This window comes from Nuphar pumila, chromosome 5, assembly GCF_984573655.1.
Source record: "Nuphar pumila chromosome 5, dmNupPumi1.hap1.1, whole genome shotgun sequence".
In the NCBI taxonomy this organism is placed as follows: Eukaryota; Viridiplantae; Streptophyta; class Magnoliopsida; order Nymphaeales; family Nymphaeaceae; genus Nuphar; species Nuphar pumila.
The window spans coordinates 114,442,373-114,468,075 of NC_143253.1; the positions used below are offsets into that span (position 1 = coordinate 114,442,373).

The window sequence follows — 25,703 nt, forward strand, 5'->3', positions numbered from 1 at the left end:
TCAGGGTTTGGTAACAAAGGAATGAGTCTGATTAACTAATTGGGTCAGACCCATGATGTCCGGTTATCAAATGGTCGAGGTAAGGTTTATAAAATTTTGTACAAAAAACCTGGGTTTGGTGTAACTTCCAATTAAGATCCACAATTTTACTATATACAAAAATTTAAAATATTATTTTATTATATATGTATCGGGTTTGGTTTACATAATCCTTATCGGATCCAGGTATAGTTTTCCTTATAAAAGATCCAGTCAGATCCAGAAATGGATCCGATATCAACACCTCTTAGTTGGATCTGGGTTTGGAATCAGCCATTTTGGTAGGTGTCCCACTTCCGTCCAGCCAAAAAACATGTGGAGTGTCATGTGTATGTTGTGTAGGGATGTTCCGGTATAGATCTAGGCATTATTGAATCCTACCTAGTCCGATCTTGTTGATTGGGATTCAGATGGAAATATGTAATACCGTATCTGAATCGATTAACTAGTCAGATATGATTTACATGTAATAATTTGGATTATCGATTGCATTATGATTCAGTTTGGAATGAGATTAGGATCCAAATGCAAAGATGCATACTGAATCAGGACCTGATTATTAATCAGATGCTGCTTTGTTCACCGAATCTGACTATTCAGATGCACATTCAGTTTGGACATCCAACCCAAACCCGATCAGTTGACATGCCTAGTGGGTGAGTTACAATATAACCAATTAGACCATACTGCAGCTGGACGTGGATCAGCCTCAAAAACATAGGATCCGATCCATTTTCATGGAGAACTAACCGTCAAGGTCTACTAGTCTACCGAAAACTGCCAGTATATCCAACGTCACTTTCCCCACCCAACGGATCCACTCCTTCGTAAACGTGACACGTCAGCATGTCCGACGTGGCAGGTCCAGGAGAGTTGCTTCCTTAAGGAGACAAAAAGAAATAATGAGATAATAATAAAATAAAAGAGAAATAAAAAAAGGCAACGTAGATGAAATCTAAAAATCAAGCCCCGAATATATAAGCTGCCATTTGGTTGTATGGAATAGATACTGATGTATGTGGGTCGGGTCGGGTTGGATGTGGATGCTACTGAACCTGATGTGATTGGATATGATGAATCGGATTCGGATCAGATATAGATGGACAAGAAAAGTATTAGCGACTGAATCGCATCCAAATAGCTGCCAGTACGTATCAGTCTAGGGGAGCCAACGGATCAGATTCAGCTGGACCTTTGGTTCGAATCTAATATGCTAATTTGGATCCAAATTCAACCAACTGATATGAATTCGTATCAAGACATGTTACCCAATATTCCGAATCCGATCTACTATGATATAGCCCATAAAAGACCCATCTGGACCCTCAGTGGAGACGCTTTAACATGTACTCAGCTTCCGGGTTTGATCGTATTTGAAGTCGGATTGAGATTCGAAGCATAACACACTAAAACCCAAATCCGACCTGTTTTTAATCGATTATAGAATCTTTTGTTGAATCGGAGCCAAACCCGACCCATTGACATAAATGTGGAGAAAAAAAAAACCTTTTTGGCTTTTCACGTGGCGGCGGATGAGCAATTGGCTTATTTTTCATATTACACTTGATTCACGGAAATATTTTCAATGTAAAACCAAATTAATAATGAAATGGAATAAAAGGTCCGAGAGAGAGAATTGCTTCTTATTCTCTCTCTCTCTCTCAGGTAAATTTCTGGGGCTTCTAATTTCCTTTTTTCTTAATTATTTCTTCTTTGGAAGATGGAATTTTTTGGACCCTTGCTTTCGATTTTCTTTTTCGCCAATTAAAATGGTAAATAAAATTCGTTTTGGGATTGTCAATTTAGGGGTTCTTTGAATTGAGTAGCGAAATCGCATACTGATGAGGTTTGGGAATGGATTATTGATTTATTCTGCTGTTATTCTCGATTGTTCTTTGTGGAGCGTTTATGGAATCAGAAAGGCTGTTGGTATATGGAATTTTAGGGCAATTTTTAGGGTTTCTTTCCTTCTTGTTCTTCTGTTGCTCTAAGATTCTCTTTTTAAATGATCCGTTGATTCGTATGGTTGGTTTTGTTCATTTGGTGAACGATGCTATCAATTGTTTATCTTTTCCCTTTTTCTTTTGAGTCGCCGCCGTGCCGAGTCGTTAAAAGATGCTTTCATTTGTTTGTTTGTTTTTTGTTTATGGGAAGCGTTTGATTTTGAATGGGATGATTCCCGTTATAGCAACAGATTGCGGAAATCGACATCGATCGTGGTGGGTTCTGCTGAGGATGGTGAGTTGTTTAAAACACAGGAAATGGTTTTGTAGAATATACGGTGGCAGTTGGTATTTCGGTTTCTTTGTTGAATGGTCGAATGCCTAACTTATGGGAAAGCTCGGCCTCTTATCAAGATCATGTTTTGGCGAGTTTTTCTGACTTTGGCATGCCTAGATGAGTGTAATATCGGGTATGGATGGTATGAGGTCAATGGTGCTGTTATTGTTTAGTGGCTGTGAAGGATGGAGTACCATAGAAATAGATTGTGTGAATTGGCTGCATTCATGACACAGTTCCAACAAACTGAAGGTGGAAGGGCTCACAAAATGCAGTTAATTTACATTTATCAGTTTTCTGTAATGGATGGTGAACTTGAGGCGTTTGCAACAGCCTGTGATTCTGAATTTTTTGCAGTTTCTTGTGATTCCAAATCACAACCGAATCACATGGCGTTGCAAACATGGGAAAGTTTGCCTGTGACCATGATTCCCTTGTGAATATGAAAAAGGAATGATTTGTCATCTTTTTTAGCCATCGTGGCTTCATGGGGTTATCCATTGGGCCTTCATAAAAGCAATGAGTTGACATTTTTTTTCCTGGGGAAGGGGCTGTGCATTTTCACACAACAAAAGCAAACATGGGAATTTGTCCTTGAGAATTGTGCATTTTTACACAACAAAAGCAAACATGAGAATTTGTCCTTGAGAATGTCTATCATAAAATGAACATTCTCAGGCACATTCTTAGGGACAAACTTTCACAGTTTGTGAAACTTGTGACCAAGGCAAACGTTCCCCATGTGTTGGTCATTTTGGTCTCTTTATGGAAATGTTAGATTGGTAATTTATATGAAAAGGCAAACTGTCATCAAGACTTTTTGGAAACCCAAGTGTGATTATAAGCTTTTGGGCTTACTGGTGCTTTGGGTGTCTGGAAAAGAAGTACAATAGCAAGTCTGCTGGCTAGTAATTAACAAGTATTCGAGGTGTAAGGTCACTGTTGTTGTTTATGGTTGGTAATCGAGAAGGATGCACACGAGCATGGGAAGGCAAATGGCTTGATCTTCTCATAGATGATAGATCTTCGGGTTATGCTTGTATTTTTGTTTGCTCTATGTTTTGATAATGCCTCGATACACATTGGATTTGTGTATGTGACATGCTTGTTGCAATTGTACCTTATCAATACCACAAATCATCTTTTTCTCCCATCGTCACCATGCTTGCAGGGCTGTTGTGCCATGAGCTATCAATGGTGGGTTGCTAGGTGCCTAGTGATTGCAGTGTTCTAGGGCAGCTTCATTATTTATATGGTGACTGTTATACTTATGAAACTATGTTGTAGCTATTCTATGTTATATTGACATTAGTAGGTTTAACTTGTGCATGTATATATCTAGATATAGCAACCATTTTATTTTAATCGTCAGTAGAATATGATTGCAGTAAGAAAGAGGAGTTATATGAATGAAGTAATGTGAAGCTATCTAATCTATGTCACACAGACACTTCACTTAGAATGTGTATACCATGTCAACATGGCACAGCAGTGCACAATACTTCACGGACATAGTCAAACTTGTATACGACACAATCAGCCAATGTTGTCAGAATCATTGCAAACGGCCCACAATCAATTCAATAAAGGGGTCGATTGGTCCCCCTTATAGAATTGGCAATTCAACCCTGATTCACCTCGAATTGGGCTGATGCGGGGTTGAATATACCTTTTTTTAATATTTTTATTTTTTATTTTATAATATTTTTAAGTTAAAAAACTATATTGACTGATTCAGCTTGATTCAATTCTGAAGCAGTTGATTCTTTGAATCATTTTGAAAATTGATTCAGGTCTGCAATTGATACTGACAACATTGCAATCAATACCATGTCCTTAACTTTATCTATTTATTTTTTGCGATCTTGATTGTTTGCTTTGTATTTATTTGTGTTTTTTTTAGATTTGCCATTAATTACATATGATTTCACTTTTCAACTTAGATTTATTTGTAATGCTTTTAATCATAATGATTTTGAATTGTTGTTGAAGAATTTGTACTTAAGGTGGTATTCATGCTTTATTTCTTTAGATCAAGAATGTTTTAATGCACATAATCATATACAAACATTTATATATATATATAATCTAACATTAAACTAGTTGTATTTATCATTAGATGAATTCAATCATATTAAAAGAATTAAAATACCCTTAAAAGAGTGTCATTTTTAAAAATGTATGGTTACTTTTTGAGGTAAAAAAGTAAATTTGATGAATTCATAAAGTTACTTTTTGGAAAAAGGTGTTTGACTTTTCAATTCCCTCCAAGTTCAACAGATCTGTAATGCCCTAAAAAGTAGCCATTAGATGAATTCAATATTCTAACATTAAACTAGTTGTATGGTTACTTTAATGTATGGTTACTTTAATGCACATAATCATATACAAACATTTATATATATATATAATCTAACATTAAACTAGTTGTATTTATCATTAGATGAATTCAATCATATTAAAAGAATTAAAATACCCTTAAAAGAGTGTCATTTTTAAAAATGTATGGTTACTTTTTGAGGTAAAAAAGTAAATTTGATGAATTCATAAAGTTACTTTTTGGAAAAAGGTGTTTGACTTTTCAATTCCCTCCAAGTTCAACAGATCTGTAATGCCCTAAAAAGTAGCCATGCATTTCCGATGGTACCATTCTTTTAAGGATTTTTTAATCATTTTCATAAGGTTGAATCCATCTAATGTTAAACACAACTAGTTTAATGTTAGATTAACCCTATATATACACACACATACATACATATGAGTTTGTGCAAGTTAATTTGCAGTCTCTAGAAGGCCCAATGAACCTGTGACAACCACTAGCTAATAAACATTCTGATGTTTTTCATATCTATTGTCTTAGTAGTTTCTTGGATATATTCTCTATTATTGGTGTTTAGCTTCCTTTTATTGGCTTTAAGTGGCTGGAAATCCATTACACGTGGTACCAGCTAACAGGCTTTACTTTTTATTTGCAGGTTTTTCATGGTCATTATATGCATCAAATCTGAAGCTCTTCTTGATCCATCTTTGCGAAATAAATTTCTCAGATGACCAAATAGATTCCTATTAAGTTGTTCATGCCTCTAGGGAAACTAGATATACAATAGTGCTGATTATCACAAAATAGCTTTCTGTATGCTGTTTTTGTGTGTTCTGTTGCTTGGTTGAATCATTTCTTTCTGATGATTGCATTGTGGTTTAATTTGGAAGTGGTTAAGGACTCCATAATTCTTATGACCATTATGCATTTATCACACAAAGTGCTTTAGAGTCAAATTGATGGGAACTAAGGGTGTTAAATTTCCATGATCTTTGGAGCTCATTTTTTCATAAGTTGGCATTCATGATGGCATGGAGAGGAGCTTGGTGTTTGTTATTTCTTCTTCATCTTGCTTTAGCTGAGTCATCAAGTGGATCAAGAGGACTATGGTCTTCCAGTGTGGATGGATCAGCAGGGTTGCTGCATAGCTGGCCAAGTGTTAGTGCTGGAATATTTGTGCTCATTGCCCTTGCATTGTCTTTGTTTCTTATCATTGAGCACCTAAACATGTACAATCAGCCCGAGGTATTTCGTTATCCCTTGCTCTTATTTCCAATCATTTGCAGTTGTAGAGGTTGAAAAAAAAGTAGATTTATAAGTCATCGTTTGTCTTGATCTTATGCTTCACATTCATATTTTGTGCTTTCCACAATCTTTTTTTGCAATATACTCTTCTTTTGGATGTCATTCAACCAATGATGCTTTTCTGCCTCTCTTTTAGTCAGAGTTATAATGTCTAGACATCAATGTTGAATTTTCAGGAGCAGAAATTTCTGATCGGGATCATTCTGATGGTTCCTGTTTATGCTACACAATCAGTAAGATCGATGTTCTTTGTCTTGTAGAATGACTTTTACCGATATAGAGTATTCTATAAAGTTTTAGATTTAAAGATACTCATAAGAAAGGGTTCTGCTTATGGTACATGCCCATTCCTAGCCTGTTGGCATCAGACAGAATGCCTGACATGACTTGACAGGCCTGGATTGTTTCTATCCTCAAAGCCTGTCTGAACTTTGGTGGCTTAATTTATTTGCATCTGTAGTATGAACATTGTTCTCATATTCCCTGGATGGTTCACCTACATTTTGAGTTTGCAGTAGAGTTTTACATGTATTCATGTATATTTTCCTATCAAGGGGTCTTTTTGCTTCTATATGTCATTCTTGTTATAACTTTGTTTAGTCTGTTATCTACTTATTGATTAACTTATGCTGCTTTATACCATGTGGTTAATCTGATAAGAAATTGATGGAACTTTAAGTATTTTCATACTCTTTCCAAGTTTCTCAACTAATCTCTATAACAGAAACAACTTTTGTGTGCAAAACTAATCTGTGGGTCTTTCACTCTTTTCGTTTGGTTATATCATTACCTTGTCCTGCACAAGGTTTAATGTCATCATGCAAGTGCAGTCATTCACTTTTTGGCTAGAGAAGCAATAGATGACTTGTATAGTTTTTGTGCCTTGTAGCTCCCTATACATTTTAGTATGTTTTTAAGATACCCTGGCTTTTCTACACTTTCCCATTTCTTACCCTCGTTCTTGACATTTGTATATTATGTGGATTTGATTGGATCCTTCAAACTTAACAACTGCATCCTCTATTTTCAAACATAGCAACAAAAAGCAGTGTTATTGTAAAAGCATTATTAACATATGTTTTCCAAGTGCCATTACTAGCTTTACGAATAACATGCCTAACCAGTATTAACATGTTAAACTCTGATTTCAAAAGGTGTCTTATGGACCATTGAAAACACATTAGCAACCCATTAAAATTCTGAGTATGTTCAGGCCCGCACACTGCCAATCACTAAGATCTAAAATCAATAACTTGTATCTCTATTCCATTACATTATTTGGTCCCTATGTTTCTGATGTTAGGCAATTTCCTAAAAAGTAATGATTGCTAGTTAGGACTGATTGAATGTGTTCAACTTTTCTTACCTTTGAACTGAGGTGCTCCTTATTTTCTTTTTATTTTTTGGATGCAGTTCATTTCATTATTGGACTCAAAGATGGCATTTAATTGTCAAATAATGCGCGATTGCTATGAAGCTTTTGCATTGTATTGTTTTGAGAGATATTTAATAGCTTGTTTAGGTACACTAATTCTATTTGAATTTTTTTCTTTCTTAAAGATATTCTTATTTCATTTTAGTAGTTTAACTCTATCTCTCTTTCTCTTGTATAGGTGGTGAGGAGAGCACTATCAAGTTTATGGAGGGACAAGACACAATAGGTTCCATGACTCCCCTTCTGGAAGCATCATATGCAGATGGAGTTGTTAAGCATCCATTCCCTTTGAATTGGTTTATAAAGCCCTGGTATCTTGGCCCTGATTTCTATCAAGCTGTAAAAATTGGCATAGTTCAATATGTATGTCTTCATTGTTGTTCTTTCATCAGTATCCTCATATTCAACTTATTGTTGCCTGCTAGCTGTTTAACATATGCATGTTTTTATTGTACTTTGACATCTAAGCTGCTTTTTCAGATGATATTGAAGACTATTTGTGCATTTTTTGCCATTGTTTTTGAGTTTTTTGGGATATATGGAGAGGGGAAATTTGATTGGCACTATGGGTAAGATAAAGCTTTCATTCCTTTTACTATCTTTATGAATTGGTATCTCATAAGATTCTGCCATTACTTATTGCATCTTCTGGTTTGACTGCTTTTCTGTGTGTGATGTTTAAAGTGGTTATTACACAGTAAATGCATTTATCTGTTGCAGTAGGTATTGAGATATCGTGCCATTTTTTTCTGATTAAGTGGTAGATTATGAGCAATTGCAATTTAATGTCACCTGCAGTTATCCCTACCTTGCAGTTGTTCTAAACTTCAGCCAAACCTGGGCATTGTATTGCCTTGTACAATTTTACTCTGTCACAAAAGACAGGTTGGAGTCCATCAAACCTTTGGCGAAGTTTCTTGTGTTCAAGTCTATAGTATTCTTAACATGGTGGCAAGGTGTGGCTGTTGCATTCCTATTCTCTATGGGGGCTTTTAGGGGTTCTTTGGCTCAAGAGCTCAAGACAAGGATTCAGGACTACTTCATATGCATTGAGGTGTGTATATTACTCGACATGCTTTTGAGTATCATATGTAGCCTTGACATATTCAGTATTATTCAATTCTATTCTCAAACCCTGTTGAACATTATATGTTGGCCTTTTCGTACTCGATACCTTCCAGATCAATTCTTAAGATAGATTTTTTTTTCCAGTTGTCTGTTTACATGCAGGTTGTGTTCTGTTAGAGAATTTTATATGGCAAATCTGTTGAAATCATTCCATGTATACCCTTTAACACCATTAGCTTGAAACATCTGACTTAGCCTTTGGTAAGAATCAGCTTTGTATATGATGGCTAAAGTATAGATCTCCAACTAACTTCTGGCAACTAATGGGGAAGGAACCATGTCCTTTGTTATTGAGACCATGCATGATTTTGCTGAAAAGAGGGGAGTTTCATGAGAAGACACGGTTGGTCTAGACCTTGTAACTAATGTGAATGACAAGATGCCCAATGGTTACTTGATTTTTTCTGGATAATCTGATGCATGACAAGACCATCCCTTACATGCTCCATCTAATGGACAGTTTGAAACAGGGTTGGGATAAGGTGTGGTGATTTTCAATATCCACCACACATCCTGTACAGAGGCATGTCCGTACCACAAAGATGCTCTGGTGGTATGAAAATATCCTTGAGGGAGCCCAAAAGGTGGTACGAAAATGCCCTTGAGAGGAGCCTAAAAGGACTCCCCATGGTGGTGCTCCATATCATCATAATGAGGGTGGATATTGGAAAAATTGCCATTGGTGGTGATTTTCAATATCACCTGATCTCAACCCGTTTGAAACATCACTCTCCTGTGGGGAGACCTCAGCATAGAGTGTGACTGCATAGAGGACAGTTTCATAGTCATGGACTATCCTCCTCAAGATCTTTGATTTTTTGGGTGAATGGCAAAAACTGACATGTGGAGAGAGGATCTAAAGCGATCTGTATGATTCTTGTCAACTGATGTCAGAGATATTTCCCCTGACCAAAATGTGGCCACATTTCATGTGTATGACAATGCTGGATCTGTTTCCAGTTGGAAGTGACAACAGTATACAAAGGGAATACTACTGGATGGACAAGTGCATGATGTAATGTGAACTATGTCACCTGGGTACGGGTGCGGGTACGACACGGCAATTCCAACAAATGTGGGTACCGGGACACGGCTAAATATGTACTGGAAAATATATATTATATATCTAAAATATATATTATATATCTAAAATATATATTATATATGCAAAATATAATACATAATATAAATATAATATAGGACATGGCAAATGCTGTGTCCAGTTTCCAGTACCCATGTCGACACGTGTCAACATGGGTATGGCACCCAAGGTTCCGTGTCACGGTAACATAGAATGTGAAACAAAATTGTCTTGCTCCCTGGCTGTGATCAAATGAGATAAGAGACTTGTAGCTGTGGCACTGGTGCTTGCTTTTCAAGATGCTCATATGAAGAGACAACCATAGATGGGGTGAGTATTGCCATTTTTGTTGAAACATCTGAATGGCTGGAACTTATGTTTGATTCATGTACACAAAAAAGGAAAAAAAATTAAAAAGAGCAAGAAAAAATTAAGACCATCATTTTTGGAGGAAGAGAAAAGTTATTTAGGCAAATGCAATGTATTTATGAAGATGACATGTTAACTGCCTTGCTTCATTTCATTATTTTGGTAGTCATTTTTCATCTCTCTTGATACAATAAGTTCCCTTAAGTTGATACTTATCCAAGTGATATGCAATTTCCAGTGTAGGTTTTTTGCATGATTAGGTGTAACTTTGACTCAATTTAATTGCTGAGTTGTTTGATGGGCTTGGCTATACTGCAGAATCATTACAAGTTGTTACATTATGTGATCCATATGTTGTTCTTGTAGATCATGCTTATTAGTTCTTAAATCATTTGATGCAGACATGGGGTCAGCTACGTCACTAGGATATGGATGAACAGGTGAAGAGATTAACATGGTTATATGTGATAATAAAACAGAGCAGATTCTAGGACATGTTGATCACTATGATATTTGACATGCGTAAATGTTTAACATCATGTGGTTTCATTGTTAGACCCTTTAACTTTGTGCTCTCTTAGATCCTTTTGATCTACAACTTGCAAAACTATAACAATCTGTCTGTGTCCACTGAATATCTTCTGTCATGTTGGGTACATTTGTTAGACATACTATGGTGGTGTAGCGCAATAGGTGATAACTAGTAAACTTAAATTTCCTTTTCAGGTAGGGATTCCTTCTTTTATATATGGTTTTGTATCAGGGGCTGCTCATGTAGATTTTGAGGGCAGCAGTTGTTAAAATGTAAAACTGTACATATATGTATATATAATAATATTATATTATTATATATATATAAATACATTTTTAATTTCTTTCTTTTCTGTATTTTTTTCCTTTATTTTTATTTTTTGTCTTTATGTCATCTAGTTCAGTTTGAACTAGAATGACTGTTGCTAGTCAAGTCCTGTCCAGACTTGACTAGCAATAGAGTTGTTGGACTGACACAGTCCAACAGCTCTTAATAGAGCTGTTGGACTGACACATTCCAACAGCTCTAAATAGAGCTGTTGGACTGTGCCCAACAGCTCTATTGAGTCCTCTTTCAGCTGTGTATATAAAGGGGTGCAGCCCCTCTTGTATTTCACTCCAATGCTTCTTAAGCAATTGGTTTTTCATATCAATAAAGAATACATTTTTATTTTTATTTTGTTTCCAGTTATACCCTTTTTAAGGGTTATGCTTTAGTGTCATTCTTGACACTTGCTCTTGTTAATCAAAGCTCGTGTTTCGAAGATCCCCATTTCATTTCATGGTATCAAAGCCGCGGAAGTACTAAATCTTGAGGAAAAGCTGCCTCGGTTTTCGTGCCCGTTTGCAAAAGTGTTCGCCACTTGAAGAAAAGTGTTTTATCACTTCATTGGAGAAGATTTCACATCTTGTTGTATTGTTTTTTTTTCTTTCTTTCTCATTTTCCTTCTTGTTTCTCTTCTATCCCTATTCTTTCTCTCCTTGTAATCGATGGATGACAATGATAAAGTCACCATCATGCCTATGAAACTAAGCGAAGGACTATGTAACATGGGCTTCAATCATGAAGCACCATATATGGGGAAAAGGCTTATGGGGGATTGTGGATGGTTCCGATTCGGAACCTAAGCTATCTCTTACTAAAAAGGAGGGAGATAAAGACGTCCCTCTATCGGAAGAAGAGAAAATCAAGGCTATTGCCTCATACGAGAAGAAATGGAAAGAATGGAGAATATCTCATGCGAAGATAATGTCATGGCTTATCAATAGCGTTGACATTAAAAAATGCTCAAGTCTTGCCAAATTTGATCATGCCGATAAGGCATGGGAATACCTTAAGAATATGTATTCCCTTAAAGATATTGCACACATGTGCAACCTCCAAGAAAAAGTTCGAATGATGACACAAGGAGACAAAACTATTCGTGAATATTACAATGGGTTGTCCGAACTTTGGGAAGAACTTTCCCTTTTAGAACCAAAGTGGCATTGTGCCGAAGACATCGAGCTTCGTCAGAAACAACTCGATGTTGAACAATTTTACCAGTTTATCACTGGATTAAGGCCAGAATTTGAAACCACTAAATCGGCCCTACTTCACCGGGGAAAAATTCCTTCTATTGTTGAAACTATTGAAGAGTTAACAATGGAAGAAAATCGTCTCCGGAAAGGTTCTTTAAAAATTGAAGATGATTCCGTTTTAGCCGTGTCTAGACCAGGGAATCATGTTCGATCATATAGGCCTCCTCACTTTAACCGACAAAATGGTGACTATGATAAGAAGAAAGTTATTTGTCATCACTGTCATGAACCGGGACACTACAGGCCACAATGTCCCAAACTTAAGGAGCTGAGAGAAAAAAGAGCTGCAATTGCTGGATCGGAGCCTAAAGATCAGGATGCACCAGTTTCCCTGGCCCAACTAATGGAGATCCTTCAGCCTCTCATCAAAGGTGCCTCTTCCTCATCTGAAGCTTCAACCGGCGCAGCAGCCTCATCTTTTTCTGATTTAGGTAAAATTTCTTGGCTTCTTGACTCTGGTGCATCTTTTCATATGACCCCAAATAATCAAAGTCTATCCAAATGTGTTAAAAATAAAACAAGTGTGTCAAAGGTCTTTACTGCTGATGGGACTTCTCTTGAAATAGAAGGAATAGGAGATTTTGAAAAAATTTATAAAACAAAATTTTTTTTTATTCCAGAAATTAGACATGTTCCCAAATTAAATTTAAATCTTTTATCTGTATCTCAAATTTCTGATTATGGGTGTAATATTTCTTTTTCTTCTCATGGTTGTTGGGTACAGGATCGCCAGTCAGGCAAGCTGATTGGGGAAGGCCATAGAGAAGGAGGACTCTATTACATGGATTTTTTGGAAATGCTGAAGAAAGCTTTTTGTTATAATATTCAAAAAATAGAGTTGGAACTGTGGCATAAGAGACTTGGTCACCCACATATAGCCAAAATCCAACATTTTCCAAATCTAGGGAAATTTTGTAACTCTGAATCATTTGATTGTAAAGATTGTATTCTCGGCAAAATGAAAAGATTACCATTTCAGAACAGAACCTTTTTCTCTTCAAGACCACTTGAATTAATACACTCGGATGTTTGGGGTCCTGCACCAGTAATTTCTAAAGGAGGATTTGTTTACTATGTTATTTTTGTCGATGATTTCTCCCGACATACGTGGATGTACTTTCTCAAACATAAGTCTGAAGTATTTTCATACTTTCAAACTTTTCATAATATGGTTAAAAACAAATTTCAAAATGATATTACTATTTTTCGCACAGATTCAGGGGGAGAGTTTTTATCCACAGATTTTCAAAATTATCTTAAATTGCATGGCATCACACATCAAAGATCTTGTCCTTATACACCTCAACAAAATGGACTGGCAGAACGAAAACATCGCCATATTATAGAAACCACTAGAACTTTATTAATAGCAAATCAAGTCCCTAAAGACTTTTGGGCAGAAGCTGCCTTAACTGCCACCTATCTCATTAATAGGATGCCATCTTCTTCGTTACAAAATATCACTCCCATTGAAAAACTTATGAACATTTCTCCAGACTACTCTAGATTAAGAATATTTGGGTGCAAATGTTTCATATTTACTGACAAAAATGATAAACTTTCCCCTCGTGCGATTCCCTGTGCCTTTTTAGGATATGCTGAAAACCAGAAAGGTTATAGATGTTTTGACTTCAAAAATAATAAACTATATGTGTCTAGAAATGTTTCCTTTCTTGAAAAGGAGAGCTTCTTTAATTTTAGAAAATTAAAAGACGTCACTGAGTACTCCTTTTTGCTAGATCTAACATCAACATCTGATGAATATGACCTTGATTGTAACTTTGATGATGATCCAAGAATTATTGATCTTAATGTTGAAAATGAAGAAGTTCATAGAGATACTAGTATTCAATATTCCAGGCGACAAGAGTCTAATACTCCATGTGCACTTGAGAAATATTCTAACATTCCAACTAGACAATCATCCCGAATCTCGAGGCCTCCAGAAAAGTTTGTATCATACGAGTCTTTCTCACCCACATATAGGGCAGTTATTGCATTAATTCACTCATATGAAGAACCATCCACATATTTTCAAGCAAAAAATGATATCAAATGGATAGAAGCCATGAAAGTTGAATTAGATGCACTTGAAAAAGGCTTCTACATGGAATATTCAAGATCTTCCTCCAGGGAAGAAAACTATAGGATGTCGATGGGTTTATAAAATTAAAACCAAGAGTGATGGTACTCTTGAAAGATATAAAGCCCGTTTAGTAGCCAAAGGTTATGCCCAAGAATATGGGATTGATTATGAAGAAACCTTTGCTCCGGTGGCTCGTATGACTACTGTCCGAACCTTAATTGCCTTAGCTTCTATCAAAAAATGGTCTATTTTTCAAATGGATGTCAAAAATGCTTTTTTAAATGGAAAGCTAGTTGAAGAAGTATATATGGAACCCCCTCCTGGTCTAAGTATTCCTAAGGGTAAAGTCCTTCGCTTAGAAAAAGCTCTTTATGGACTTAAACAAGCACCAAAAGCTTGGTATGATAGGTTTAGTCGTGTTATGATTGATATTGGTTTTCAATTCTGTTTAACTGACACTGCTTTGTTTATTAAGAATTCTGATGCAGGAATCATTGTGCTTCTTCTTTATGTGGATGATATGATCATCACCGGAAGCGATAAACAAGGAGTTGAAACAATCAAAACACTTCTTAAATCTCATTTTGAAATGACTGATTTGGGCTTGTTGAGATATTTTTTAGGCATTGAAGTTGCTTATTCTCCTAGAGGATATTTATTATCTCAGACTAAATTTGCTTTTGATATTGTTTTCAGGTCTGGTATTACTGATGATAAGAAAGTTGACACTCCAGAAGTTGTTAATGTTAAAATGAAGATTGATGATGGAGAACTTCTTGCAGACCCTACTCCTTACAGACAGCTTGTCGGGGCACTTTCCTATTTATCCATTACCAGACCAGATATAGCACATGCTGTTCATACAACAAGTCAATTTCAACATGCTCCTACTTCTGTTCATATGGGAGCAGTCATGCGTATTATCAGATACATCAAGTCCTCTCTTTCACGAGGACTTTTCTTATCTTCCTCCTCTTCTCTTGATTTAATTGCATATACTGATGCTGATTGGGGAGGTGATCCCAATAACAGACACTCAACCACTGGCTTTTGTGTCTTTTTAGGGGAATCATTAATCTCGTGGAGGTGTAAAAAGCAACAGAAGGTATCTCTCTCATCCACCGAAGCTGAATACAGAGCCATGGCAACCACGACCATGGAAGTAGTTTGGCTCCGACGACTGCTTGCTGACATGGGAGTTGAAGCAACAAAGGCTTCACAAATGTGTTGTGACAACAAAAGTGCGATCTACATTGCCAGTAACAGAACATTCCACGAACGCACCAAACACATCGAAATGGATTGTCACTACGTCAGAGAGGAATATCTACACGGGATAATTGATCTGCCATATGTCACTTCAGAATATCAGTTAGCAGACCTCTTTACAAAGCCTCTCGCTGCTCCCCGATTTCACTTTCTCTTAGACAAACTTTCGCTCATTGTACCGTAAGTTTGAGGGGGAGTGTTAAAATGTAAAACTGTACATATATGTATATATAATAATATTATATTATTATATATATATAAATACATTTTTAATTTCTTTCTTTTCTGTATTTTTTTTCCTTTATTTTTATTTTTTGTCTTTATGTCATCTAGTTCAGTTTGAACTAGAATGACTGTTGCTAGTCAAGTCCTGTCCAGACTTGACTAACAATAGAGTTGTTGGACTGACACAGTCCAACAGCTCTTAATAGAGCTGTTGGACTGACACATTCCAACAGCTCTAAATAGAGCTGTTGGACTGTGCCCAACAGCTCTATTGAGTCCTCTTTCAGCTGTGTATATAAAGGGGTGCAGCCCCTCTTGTATTTCACTCCAATGCTTCTTAAGCAATTGGTTTTTCATATCAATAAAGAATACATTTTTATTTTTATTTTGTTTCCAGTTATACCCTTTTTAAGGGTTATGCTTTAGTGTCATTCTTGACACTTGCTCTTGTTAATCAAAGCTCGTGTTTCGAAGATCCCCATTTCATTTCAGCAGTTCAGTTTTTTGAACTCATTTTGTATTCTAATTTCCTGGCAAGTACATCAAGTTTAGTCAGAATGGTAGAAGCTCATGCACAAGTTTGAAATCTATTTCATTAATTTGAAGTAAATCAAGGATCTGTCAGTGTGTAGCCTTTTTTCATTCTGTTTTTTATTTATCTCCTATTTTGTATGCTGCTTAACGTGCCATTATGCTTTCTTCTGATATTGGTTTTGTGTGCTCAACTTAATCCAGATGGGCATAGCTGCTATCGTACACCTTTATGTTTTCCCAGCAAAGCCTTATGAGCGTGGGGAAAGGTGTGTGCGCAATGTTGCTGTGATGGCTGACTATGCATCTCTTGAGGCTCCACCAGATTTGGAAGAGCTGAGAGACTGTGAAAGGTCAACTAGGATGCGGTTTGCTCGGCCTGATGACAGACATAATCGATTAAATTTTGGACAAAGTGTGCGTGATGTTGTGATGGGAAGTGGCGAAATAGTATGTCTTCCACCACAATTCTTTTCCTTTTTCTTTTCAGGCCAACAAATTGACCAAGTGTTAGACTAGGTTCTTTCTGCATTTGGGCCAGTCACAAATTTGTGTCCCAACTCGAGATGTGATGTGACCAGAACAGACTTGAACTGTTGAACCCATAATTCTGATGATCCTGCAGAGCGGGACAAGGACTAACTTGGCCCAGTCTGGAGCGTGCCTTTTTAGATCTCCAGTTGGTGAATCCACCTCTACCATAGTGCACCTAAATGTATCAAGTTCCTGGTTGAAGTCCTGATGTTTGATGCTTTGACATTATTTTGTATAGTCATTGAGTTATCTGGTTCATCACGATTGATGATGCATTTTCTGCATGCAGATGGTTAACGATGTGAAATTTACTGTTTCGCACGTGGTAGAGCCAGTAGAGCGGGGGATCACACGGATAAATGAAACTTTTTCACAGATATCTGAGAATGTGAAACGCCTTGAGAGGCGGAAGAAAAATTCCAAGGATGACAACTATCTTATTCCAATGCATTCTTGGAGTGGTGAGTTTTCTGAAGCGAACAGTCATATTCATGAAAGCTTCAGCGACGGCAGTTTGGGAGGAAGGGACAGAAGCCAGAACCATGCTAGAGTACATGACAGTACACGTGATTCTACAAATAACAGATCCCATCGTGTTAGGCGGATGTAATGGGTTGATCATTAGTTACACAACCATTACACAATGGGATCCATCCACTGCGTTTCAGGTGCTGCTTTCATATCCAATTTGGAGTTAATATACATTTGCATTTCATTTGCCTTTCACCATCTTCTGTCTTCGTTTTAATGACGCTGAATGATGTCCTTTGTCTTTCCATAGAAACTTATGTTGGTAAAATGCTGACTGAAATGGGACATGTTCTCTGTATTAAGAGCACACAACCATGATTATGGGGTCTCTAATCTCTATACATGTGATTAATGCTGAGAATATGTTCTAATCATCTTTGTTTTACTGTTCTTTACAGGATAACATACAGACATGGGTTCTGACATGAATATCATTGTAGGCCTCTGGCACAGACCAGGCAAAGGCTGAGGTAGCTCCTCACTTCGGGAACGAGTTAATCAATTGCAGCTTTGCAAAGACAATTTCCATGCCTTTCAGTGGGCAGGTACATCACATACGACTAACCACAGAATTGGTTTTTCATCATCTGTTAACTGTTACATGTGAATTCCCCTGTAAAGTCAAGGGGTTATAAATAGAAGCTAAGTGATTCATTATGACTGCTTTGATTCTCGGAATTGTAATTCTGTAGCAGATGTGCATCCACACACCCTCTGAATATGGGTGGTTCTGCAATATATGGATTCCTCAAAACATCAAGCTTCTTGGTTTCATCTTAATCAAGTCTCCAGTCTTCTACAATGCCTTGGGAATTGTTGATGATTTGCGCTTGTGCATTTGCTCAGAGCAATAACAGCAGAGAGGGTGGGTGGGGGTGTTGTTTATGGAGCAAAGTGTGAGTTTAAAGCCCAAAGTAGCCCAACCTGTAACCAAACGCCGTAACCCTAGAATGTCTAGAGATATTGGAGTGGACAATAGACTGGGCCGACTGGGTTGGCATGAGAGCTGTGGCTGCAGTAGCTTGGGCTCAATATGCCCAGGGTCAACAGACTTCAGGCATATGAGCAGGCTACATATCTGGCCTCAGTTTTAATAAACCCCCAAAAAAGAGGAGCTGAATATGGAGAAAAGGCTGCCAATTTCTTTTGTTTAAAGAGGCAAGACAAACTGCCAATGGCCAATCGCAGCATGGTCCAGACCTGCAAATGTCTTTCCTCGTTGAAATCATACCTTACAACAGGGAAGAGACTGGGTTCACTCAGCCTGGTATATCAGGTAGATCTTGGCAGACTACTAGAATACACAGAACCTGCAATATGGTCCTATAGAAGTGCAATGGAATTGATGAGATGTCTTTTAAACGCATTCATGGCCACTTATGCTGATCCATATCTAATTGCTTCATATGGATATGATGAAGCTGGTCCTTGAGGATTATATCTTTAACCTAAACTAATACACTTAAGTGGCCTTTACTAGGTGGCACAAAAAACATCCTTGAGTAAATATCTTGGTGTTGAACCAGAACTCGGCCAAGATTCAGATGAATTGGAGTGATAACTAAAAACGACAAACTCAACTTGATTTGGCTCGAGTTTGAATCAGCTGATTCTTTGAATCGATTTGAAAATCAATTCAGGTCCGAAACCATTATTGACAACATTGTAACTGATCATGTTTTTTCTAATTAAAACCATAATTCACAATTATTTGGATCATGAAATTTTGGTACATTGTGAACTGTTGAAGATTAAATTCCTTGATAATCCCTATTGGGCATTGTAACCACAAGAACCAATTGTGATAATGTCTATAGGTTTTTTTACTATCTGATCATTTAATTTGATAGTGTAGATAATGTCTACAGGTTTTTTTTACTATCTGATCACTTGATTTGATAGTGCAAGATGAGTCTAGAGGGATGTGCACCTACTGATTTTTCAGTGAAATGAATAAATCTTGTTCAGGACCAATAATGTAAAAGAAAAAAAAGAGCTTTTTGATATTTTGCACTTGCTGTTTTTTTTTATAGGTAAGATGGGGGCTATGTCACATGGGTGCGGGAGCGGGGGCGGGGGTGCGGCAGGGGCAAAAATGTAATATATATATATATATATATATATATATATCCGGGGGTTCCCCCGACGCAGATTTTTTCAAATTTCATTTTATATACAGCTGCACGATAGCGCACCAGGTCATGTAGATCTGAGTACAACCCCAATATGATGTTATTTGAAATCCATGTCTAAGAATAATATGTCAGATTTGGATCAGAGATCCAAACAAATCCAATCCATTTGCAGCTCTAGCATTGGATGCTGGTTTGTGAGATTTTATTTCACAAGTTTATTAGTCTTCATAGGCCACGTCGATCTGTAACAAGTTCATGCTTAAGAGCAGATCTTGGTTACTGTGGCTTCTATCTCGTTAGGAGAAGAGTTTGTCAGGAGAACAATGAATGCTAATAGCCAACAAGGCTATCCTTTACGAAAAAGAAGGATTAGCAAGACTACCACCATCATTATCACTTATTATGGAGAGAGAGCAAGGCTACCACCATCATTATCATTTATTATGGAGAGAAAATCCTTTACTAAAAAGGATTTTGAAAAGGCAGAGCAGCAGCAGTTGTCAGTTTTTTTTTTTTAAAATTTCACAACCCATTTCATAAGGCAATTTTAAAAAAAAAAAATCCAAAAAAAATGGACCTAAATGATCTTGGGTGCGGTCAACGCACCCAAGATCAGGTTGACCGCACCCGCACCCACTCCCGCGTCGAGTCGCGTCGACGCGGGTGCGGCACCCTGCTAGCCGAATCCCTGTGACATAGGATGGGGGTAGCTTTCATTAGATTTGTAGTCAAGACCACTCGGTGATATAAAGCCTTAAAAGAATGCATGGCTAGTTCCATATGAGAAAAGGGAACCGTTCAACTTTACCAAACCATACTGACATAACTCGTCATTCTGGCCCTTGTGATAAAATACAAACCACCACCGTCCATCTTTAAGATGGATGGTGTAGATTTACTTGCTGTGCTTGGTATGTTGCAAACTCTTCAATTCCTCTACTTTCTTTTTGTTCACATGGTGGAACGGTAGCACTCAAACTCAAGAGAGAGAGAGAGAGAGAGAGAGAGAGAGAGAGAGAGAGAGAGAGAGTTCTACACTACCCAAATTACCCTCTTTGCATGCCCTCCTCAATCACATGTTTTATCCTACTTCCACGGTTGCATCTGTCCCATATTTTTCAAAATACCCCTGCCACCTTTCTTCTCCACCACTGCCATTGAAGAGCCCCACTGTGTACCACCTATAGTCAAAAGCTATCTATCCCTACTGCAGAAGCTCTCCAACACACCAAACTCCATCCGATTCATCCATTCTTAAATTGTGGCAATTGGCCTCTCCACCACCATCTTTCTTGCCACCAAATTGGTTAAACGCTACTCTGAATGTGGACGCCTACAAGATGCGCAACAGGTGTTTGTCGAAATGCCTCAACTAAACATACCTCTATGGAACTCCATTATTGGAGGGTACCACCAAAATGGGTTATACTCAAAATGCTTGGAATTGTATAATCAGATGCGCTCTGAAGGCTTCGGTTTTGATAGCTCAATTTGCACGCTGGCTCTGAAGGCGTGCGAGAACTTGTCAGATTTGGAGAATGGAAAGAAGATTATGATCGATGCTTTTGATTATGGGCTCGAGAAGGATCGTTTCTTCGTAAGCGCTTCTATTGGGTTCCTTGTGAAGTTTGGTGAGATCGATGATGCTCGATGGTTGTTTGATCAAATTCCTGAAAGAGATGTTTGTTGGAATGCAATGATTGTTGGTTATACTCGCAATGGTGATACTGAGAAAGTGTTTGAATTGTTTTTTGAGATGCAAATGGATGGGATTAGGGCAAGGCCTGTGACTATGACAAGCTTGATTCAGGCTTGTGCTATAGGTGGGAGTTTGCAGCTTGGGATATTGGTTCATGGATATACATGTGTATGTGCAATGGAGTGGGATGTTTTGGTTCAAACCTCTTTGGTTGATATGTATGGAAAGCTTAAGGGTGTAGAGAGCTCACGGTGAGTCTTTGATGGCATGTTGAATAGGAATTTGGTGTCATGGAATGCTATGATTTCAGTCTCTGTGTAGAATGGATTTGTTGCAGATGCATTTTTTCTCGTTGGGAATATGGACTTTGTTGTTGATTGTGCCACTCTGGTTAGTTTACTTCAAGGTGGTTCTGAAATTGCAAGTTTGCATCATGGAAAAAGTGTGCATTGTTGCACAATAAGAAGGGGGCTAGAACCTAATATCATAATCAGCACTGCGATTGTTGACATGTATTCAAAATGTGGATCCATCCATAATGCTAGACATGTTTTTGATAGAATGCCTGAGAAGAATGTTGTTTCATGGACTGCTATGGTAGCTAGATACCCGCAGAATGGCCAGGCTGATGAAGCATTGGAGGTTTTTAGAGGAATGCAGGCTGAAGGCATCAAATCCAATTCTGTCACTCTTGTTGGTTTGCTGCATGCATGTGCACATAAATGATCTCTAAGAAAAGGGAGAACTGTTCATGCTTATCTTGTTCGTCATGATTTTTAATTTTAGGTTGTTAACTTGGCAAAATGTGGGAAATTGGACTCTGCAAGGAGATTGTTTGACCAATTTACATTTGCAAGGGATGTGCTTTTATGGAATGCAATGGTTGCTGGCTATGGAATGCATGGCCATGGTTATGATGCTATTGATGTTTATAATCAGATGTTAGAGGAAGGAGTTGAACCCAATGAAACCACTTTCATTTTGCTTCTGACTGCATGTAGCCATTCAGGGGTGGACGAGGGAAGGTTTTATTTTAACCACATGGTGAGACACCATGGCCTCAAACCTAGTGAGAAACATTATGCTTGTGTGGTTGATCTTCTTGGTCGAGCAGGGCATATAAAAGAGGCAGAGGCAATGATAAAAAGCATGCCCTTTGAACCTGGAACTGCTGTGCTTGAGGCAATGTTAAGTGCATGCAGAACTTATAAAAAGAGCGAATTGGGTGTTAAAATTGCCGAGACTGCTCCAACTAGAACCTATGAATCCAGGAATTTATGTATTGCTTTCTAATATCTATGCGGGATCCGGCAGATGGTGAAGTAGATAAGGTGAGGGTTGTTATGAGAAACAGAAGACTGTATAAAACACCAGGGTATAGTTTGATAGAAGTTGGTAGCAGTGTCCATGCGTTCTTAGCAGGGGATACATCTCACCCATGTTCTGCCCAGATATATCAGATGCTGCATACATTGCTAGTGCAGATTGAGACACTTGGACGTGCCAGATACAAGCTCTGTATTGCATAATGTCTCAAAGAGATGAAGATTAAGATGTTTGGTCATAGTGAGAGGTTTGCAATTGCATTTGGGTTGGATCACAAAGAACCTTAGAGTTTGTGGTGACTGTCATACATGGACAAGGTACATCTCAATGATCATAAAGAGGGAAATCATTGTTCGAGATGCAAATAGATTCCATCATTTTGCTGAAGGAAGATGCTCCTGTGGAGATTAGTGAGAATTTTGTCGAGCAGACTACAAATTTTTGCTAGGAGTTATTCATAATAAAGTGACTTGGCATGCATGCTGAACAAAGAGGAAGCAAATAGGAAGAGGGAGCTGCAGTCCCTAGCTTTCAGTATTTGCATGGAGATGATTCTGTTACCAAGTGACAGACTTGGTGTACATTTTCATATTCCCTATATGAAACAGCTACTGAAATTCTTCTAGGTCTGAATGATTCACATGGTGAGAATTGAAGAATGATGGTAGTGGAGGAACTAATGAAACCAAATTTTGATTTAACAGGAGGATCAGGCATTTCCTCTTCTCCCTTATAGACTTTGTTTCGCCTGGTCATACATGGCAAGGGCAAGCTCATTGGTCTCTCTGGCTTTTGTTTGTGGAGTTTCTGAAGGTTGGATTTTACTTTATTTTCTTACTGGAAATTTAGTCTCGGGGAGATGGTAAGATATGAGAATATATGCTTGGAGCCATGTTCATATGCTGATTTATTTAAGACAATGTTCATCTCCACTTGGTATTCTCCGGTGGTGACTGTAAGAATTTGTATTTGGAGGAAAATAACAATCTTTTTAAACAAGCAATTCCTAAGGTGAACATTAACCGTTAACATTGTTGTGCATATGCAGAATGACCTACTGGTGGGAAAATCTTCATCCTCATGGAAGATCTTGGATTACTTTAGTTCCAGTAGCATATGATATATATATATATATATATATATATATATATATATATATATATATATATATATATATATATATATATATATAGAGAGAGAGAGAGAGAGAGAGAGAGAGAGAGAGAGAGAGAGAGAGTTCCATATTAGACAAAGGCTGTTTGTAGGCGAAGCTGCACATCTTGTAGGACCAAGGCATGGAACAATAGTGAGAGGAAATATATAGGCCACTCTTTCTTTTGTAGTTACTCTAATCAAATTTTTTTAATGAAAAAACATTATATTTTATGCTAAATTTTTAGTTCTTAATGTTGACTATCTGAATCCAGTAGTCATTGGAATCACCAGGCTGACTCAGTAATCGCCCAACTAATTAGGGATGTCAACGTGTCAGATGTAACCCGATATCCGACCCGAGCCAAATCCAGATCTGATTAAAAATAGGATTTGGATTCGATATTAATTTTGCAATGAAATCCGAATCTGAATCCGAATAAAACCCTAAGCCAACTAAGATCCAAATCCGATTGTATAAATATCAGGTTTTAGACTAGTCTGATCCGATTCGGTTTTATGTTTTTTCATCTGCCCCCAAATCCGATCAAGTCAGGTTCTGTAATGCCTAGATCTGACCCAAATCTAACCCGTTGACATCCCTACAACTGATCTAATTCCAGTCACTTATTTGGCCATGGTTCGAGTGTGACTGGTTTCATCCCAATTAGCTAAAGATTGTCCGAGTCTGCTGGTACGAGTCCTAAGGGCAGCCGTTTGCATAGAGTTCAATGGTAGTACTGACCCCCAGTACATACCTCGCCAGCACTATGGGAGTATATATGCCCAACAATGTTAATCGAGTAGTGTGCCCCAAATGTGCACTCGGGCCAACAACCTCTCGCGCTCTCAATCTCACCTTGTAGATGTTTTCAGTCTGGTTGGTTTAATAAATATCATGCTTTGGATCCAGGGGGAAATAAACTATACTAATAAATGCTAACAAAAATCAAAGAATTACCAAGTGTCATATTCATAATTAGGAACTTTGCTTGAAACCATGGTTAAAAAACCCAGTGACTCAGGAATCAGCTCATCCACTACCGACTCTTGATTCATGTGCAGATCAACCCAGTGACTCGTTCGGGTTTTGTTAACTTTTGATTTTGTATAAAAATAATATATTATTAGTCAACTAAATATAAAAAAAACTAAAAAATGACATGATTTCTTCTAAGATCACTAAATAAATCAAATAACATCGTGACAAGTTACAACTAAGCTAGATCTAATCATTTACTAACAAGAAATCAAAGTATCTAGTGTCTTCAACTCTAGATTATATAACATAGTTTATGTAAGCAGTCTAACTGTGACACCTTGACCTGAAAATTGAGGGAAATATTTTTTTTATAATTCTTTTTGAACACAACGGAAGTCTTACTGAATCATTTTGAAACTACCCTCAAACTCTAGCATGTGACAAATTTAGAATCAAACCATTTACAATTCAACATATCAAAATAATTTTATTTATTTCATAAATGAAATTTTAGAGTTTACAACAAAAATGATAATGACAAAAGCAGTCTAGTTCAGTCCATTACAAACCCCGAAGTCTCTATGTACCACGACATCTGCTCGTCTACACACATGAATCTGAAAAGCGTAAAATACAAAGCGTGAGTCACATTATGTTGCAGCATAATTACCCTTACTAGATCTCTAGAACGCATAATACGTAACCCATATAGTTTAAACATGACAATAGGTTACTATTTATCTTACGTAACCTTACATCATCCTATGATGATTTAAGCATACAAATATGTATTTTATAATTCTCATACAGTCATGCATACATCGAACATATAAATCATGTATATATTTATGCACACATCTAACTTAAGAATACAATTATGCATACATATGATCCACACATAAATCATGTGCAGATGTAACTTAATCATACCATTATGCACACATGTCATTCAAGCATACAATTATGTTCACATGTAATTTATGCATACATATATATTTCATGCATACAATTATGCATACGTATAACTTAATCATACCATTATGTACACGCCATTCATTCCTATAATTATGCATATTTTATGACTTACCTTATGCATGATTATTTTTCTTTCTTTTAAATAATATTTTTTAATTATGTGTGATTGCTTACAAATATCACACATTA

General features: G+C 37.2%; 2 protein-coding genes and 1 pseudogene across 2 annotated transcripts; 2 read left to right on the forward strand and 1 right to left on the reverse strand.

The window, feature by feature from the left end:
- Positions 1 to 1,717: 1,717 nt before the first annotated feature.
- LOC149838228 (protein LAZ1 homolog 1-like) lies at positions 1,718 to 18,005 on the forward strand. The gene is made up of 9 exons (XM_090006462.1): positions 1,718 to 5,884; positions 6,121 to 6,177; positions 7,358 to 7,466; positions 7,558 to 7,742; positions 7,860 to 7,948; positions 8,178 to 8,433; positions 16,385 to 16,630; positions 17,004 to 17,382; positions 17,644 to 18,005. Exons 1-8 carry the CDS (start codon positions 5,663 to 5,665, stop codon positions 17,322 to 17,324), a joined length of 1,485 nt encoding a protein of 494 aa, XP_089862588.1. The 5' UTR covers positions 1,718 to 5,662; the 3' UTR covers positions 17,325 to 17,382; positions 17,644 to 18,005.
- Positions 6,076 to 6,151, reverse strand: LOC149838229 (small nucleolar RNA SNORD36; annotated as a pseudogene).
- Positions 18,006 to 20,743: 2,738 nt separating the features above from the next.
- On the forward strand, positions 20,744 to 22,568 carry LOC149838230 (pentatricopeptide repeat-containing protein At3g16610-like). The gene is made up of 4 exons (XM_090008208.1): positions 20,744 to 21,330; positions 21,475 to 21,772; positions 21,866 to 22,104; positions 22,502 to 22,568. Exons 1-4 carry the CDS (start codon positions 20,744 to 20,746, stop codon positions 22,566 to 22,568), a joined length of 1,191 nt encoding a protein of 396 aa, XP_089864334.1.
- The last annotated feature ends 3,135 nt before the right edge of the window (positions 22,569 to 25,703 follow it).

Coding starts and splice junctions, on each gene's coding strand:
- LOC149838230 (XM_090008208.1), top strand. CDS start 20,744: ATGCCTCAACTAAACATACCTCTATGGAACTCCATTATTGGAGGGTAC. Junction 21,331..21,474: donor AAGGGTGTAGAGAGCTCACG/GTGAGTCTTTGA, acceptor CACTCTGGTTAG/TTTACTTCAAGGTGGTTCTG. Junction 22,105..22,501: donor TCAGGGGTGGACGAGGGAAG/GTTTTATTTTAA, acceptor CGTTCTTAGCAG/GGGATACATCTCACCCATGT.
- LOC149838228 (XM_090006462.1), top strand. CDS start 5,663: ATGATGGCATGGAGAGGAGCTTGGTGTTTGTTATTTCTTCTTCATCTT. Junction 6,178..7,357: donor CTGTTTATGCTACACAATCA/GTAAGATCGATG, acceptor TTTTGGATGCAG/TTCATTTCATTATTGGACTC. Junction 7,949..8,177: donor AAATTTGATTGGCACTATGG/GTAAGATAAAGC, acceptor TGTCACCTGCAG/TTATCCCTACCTTGCAGTTG.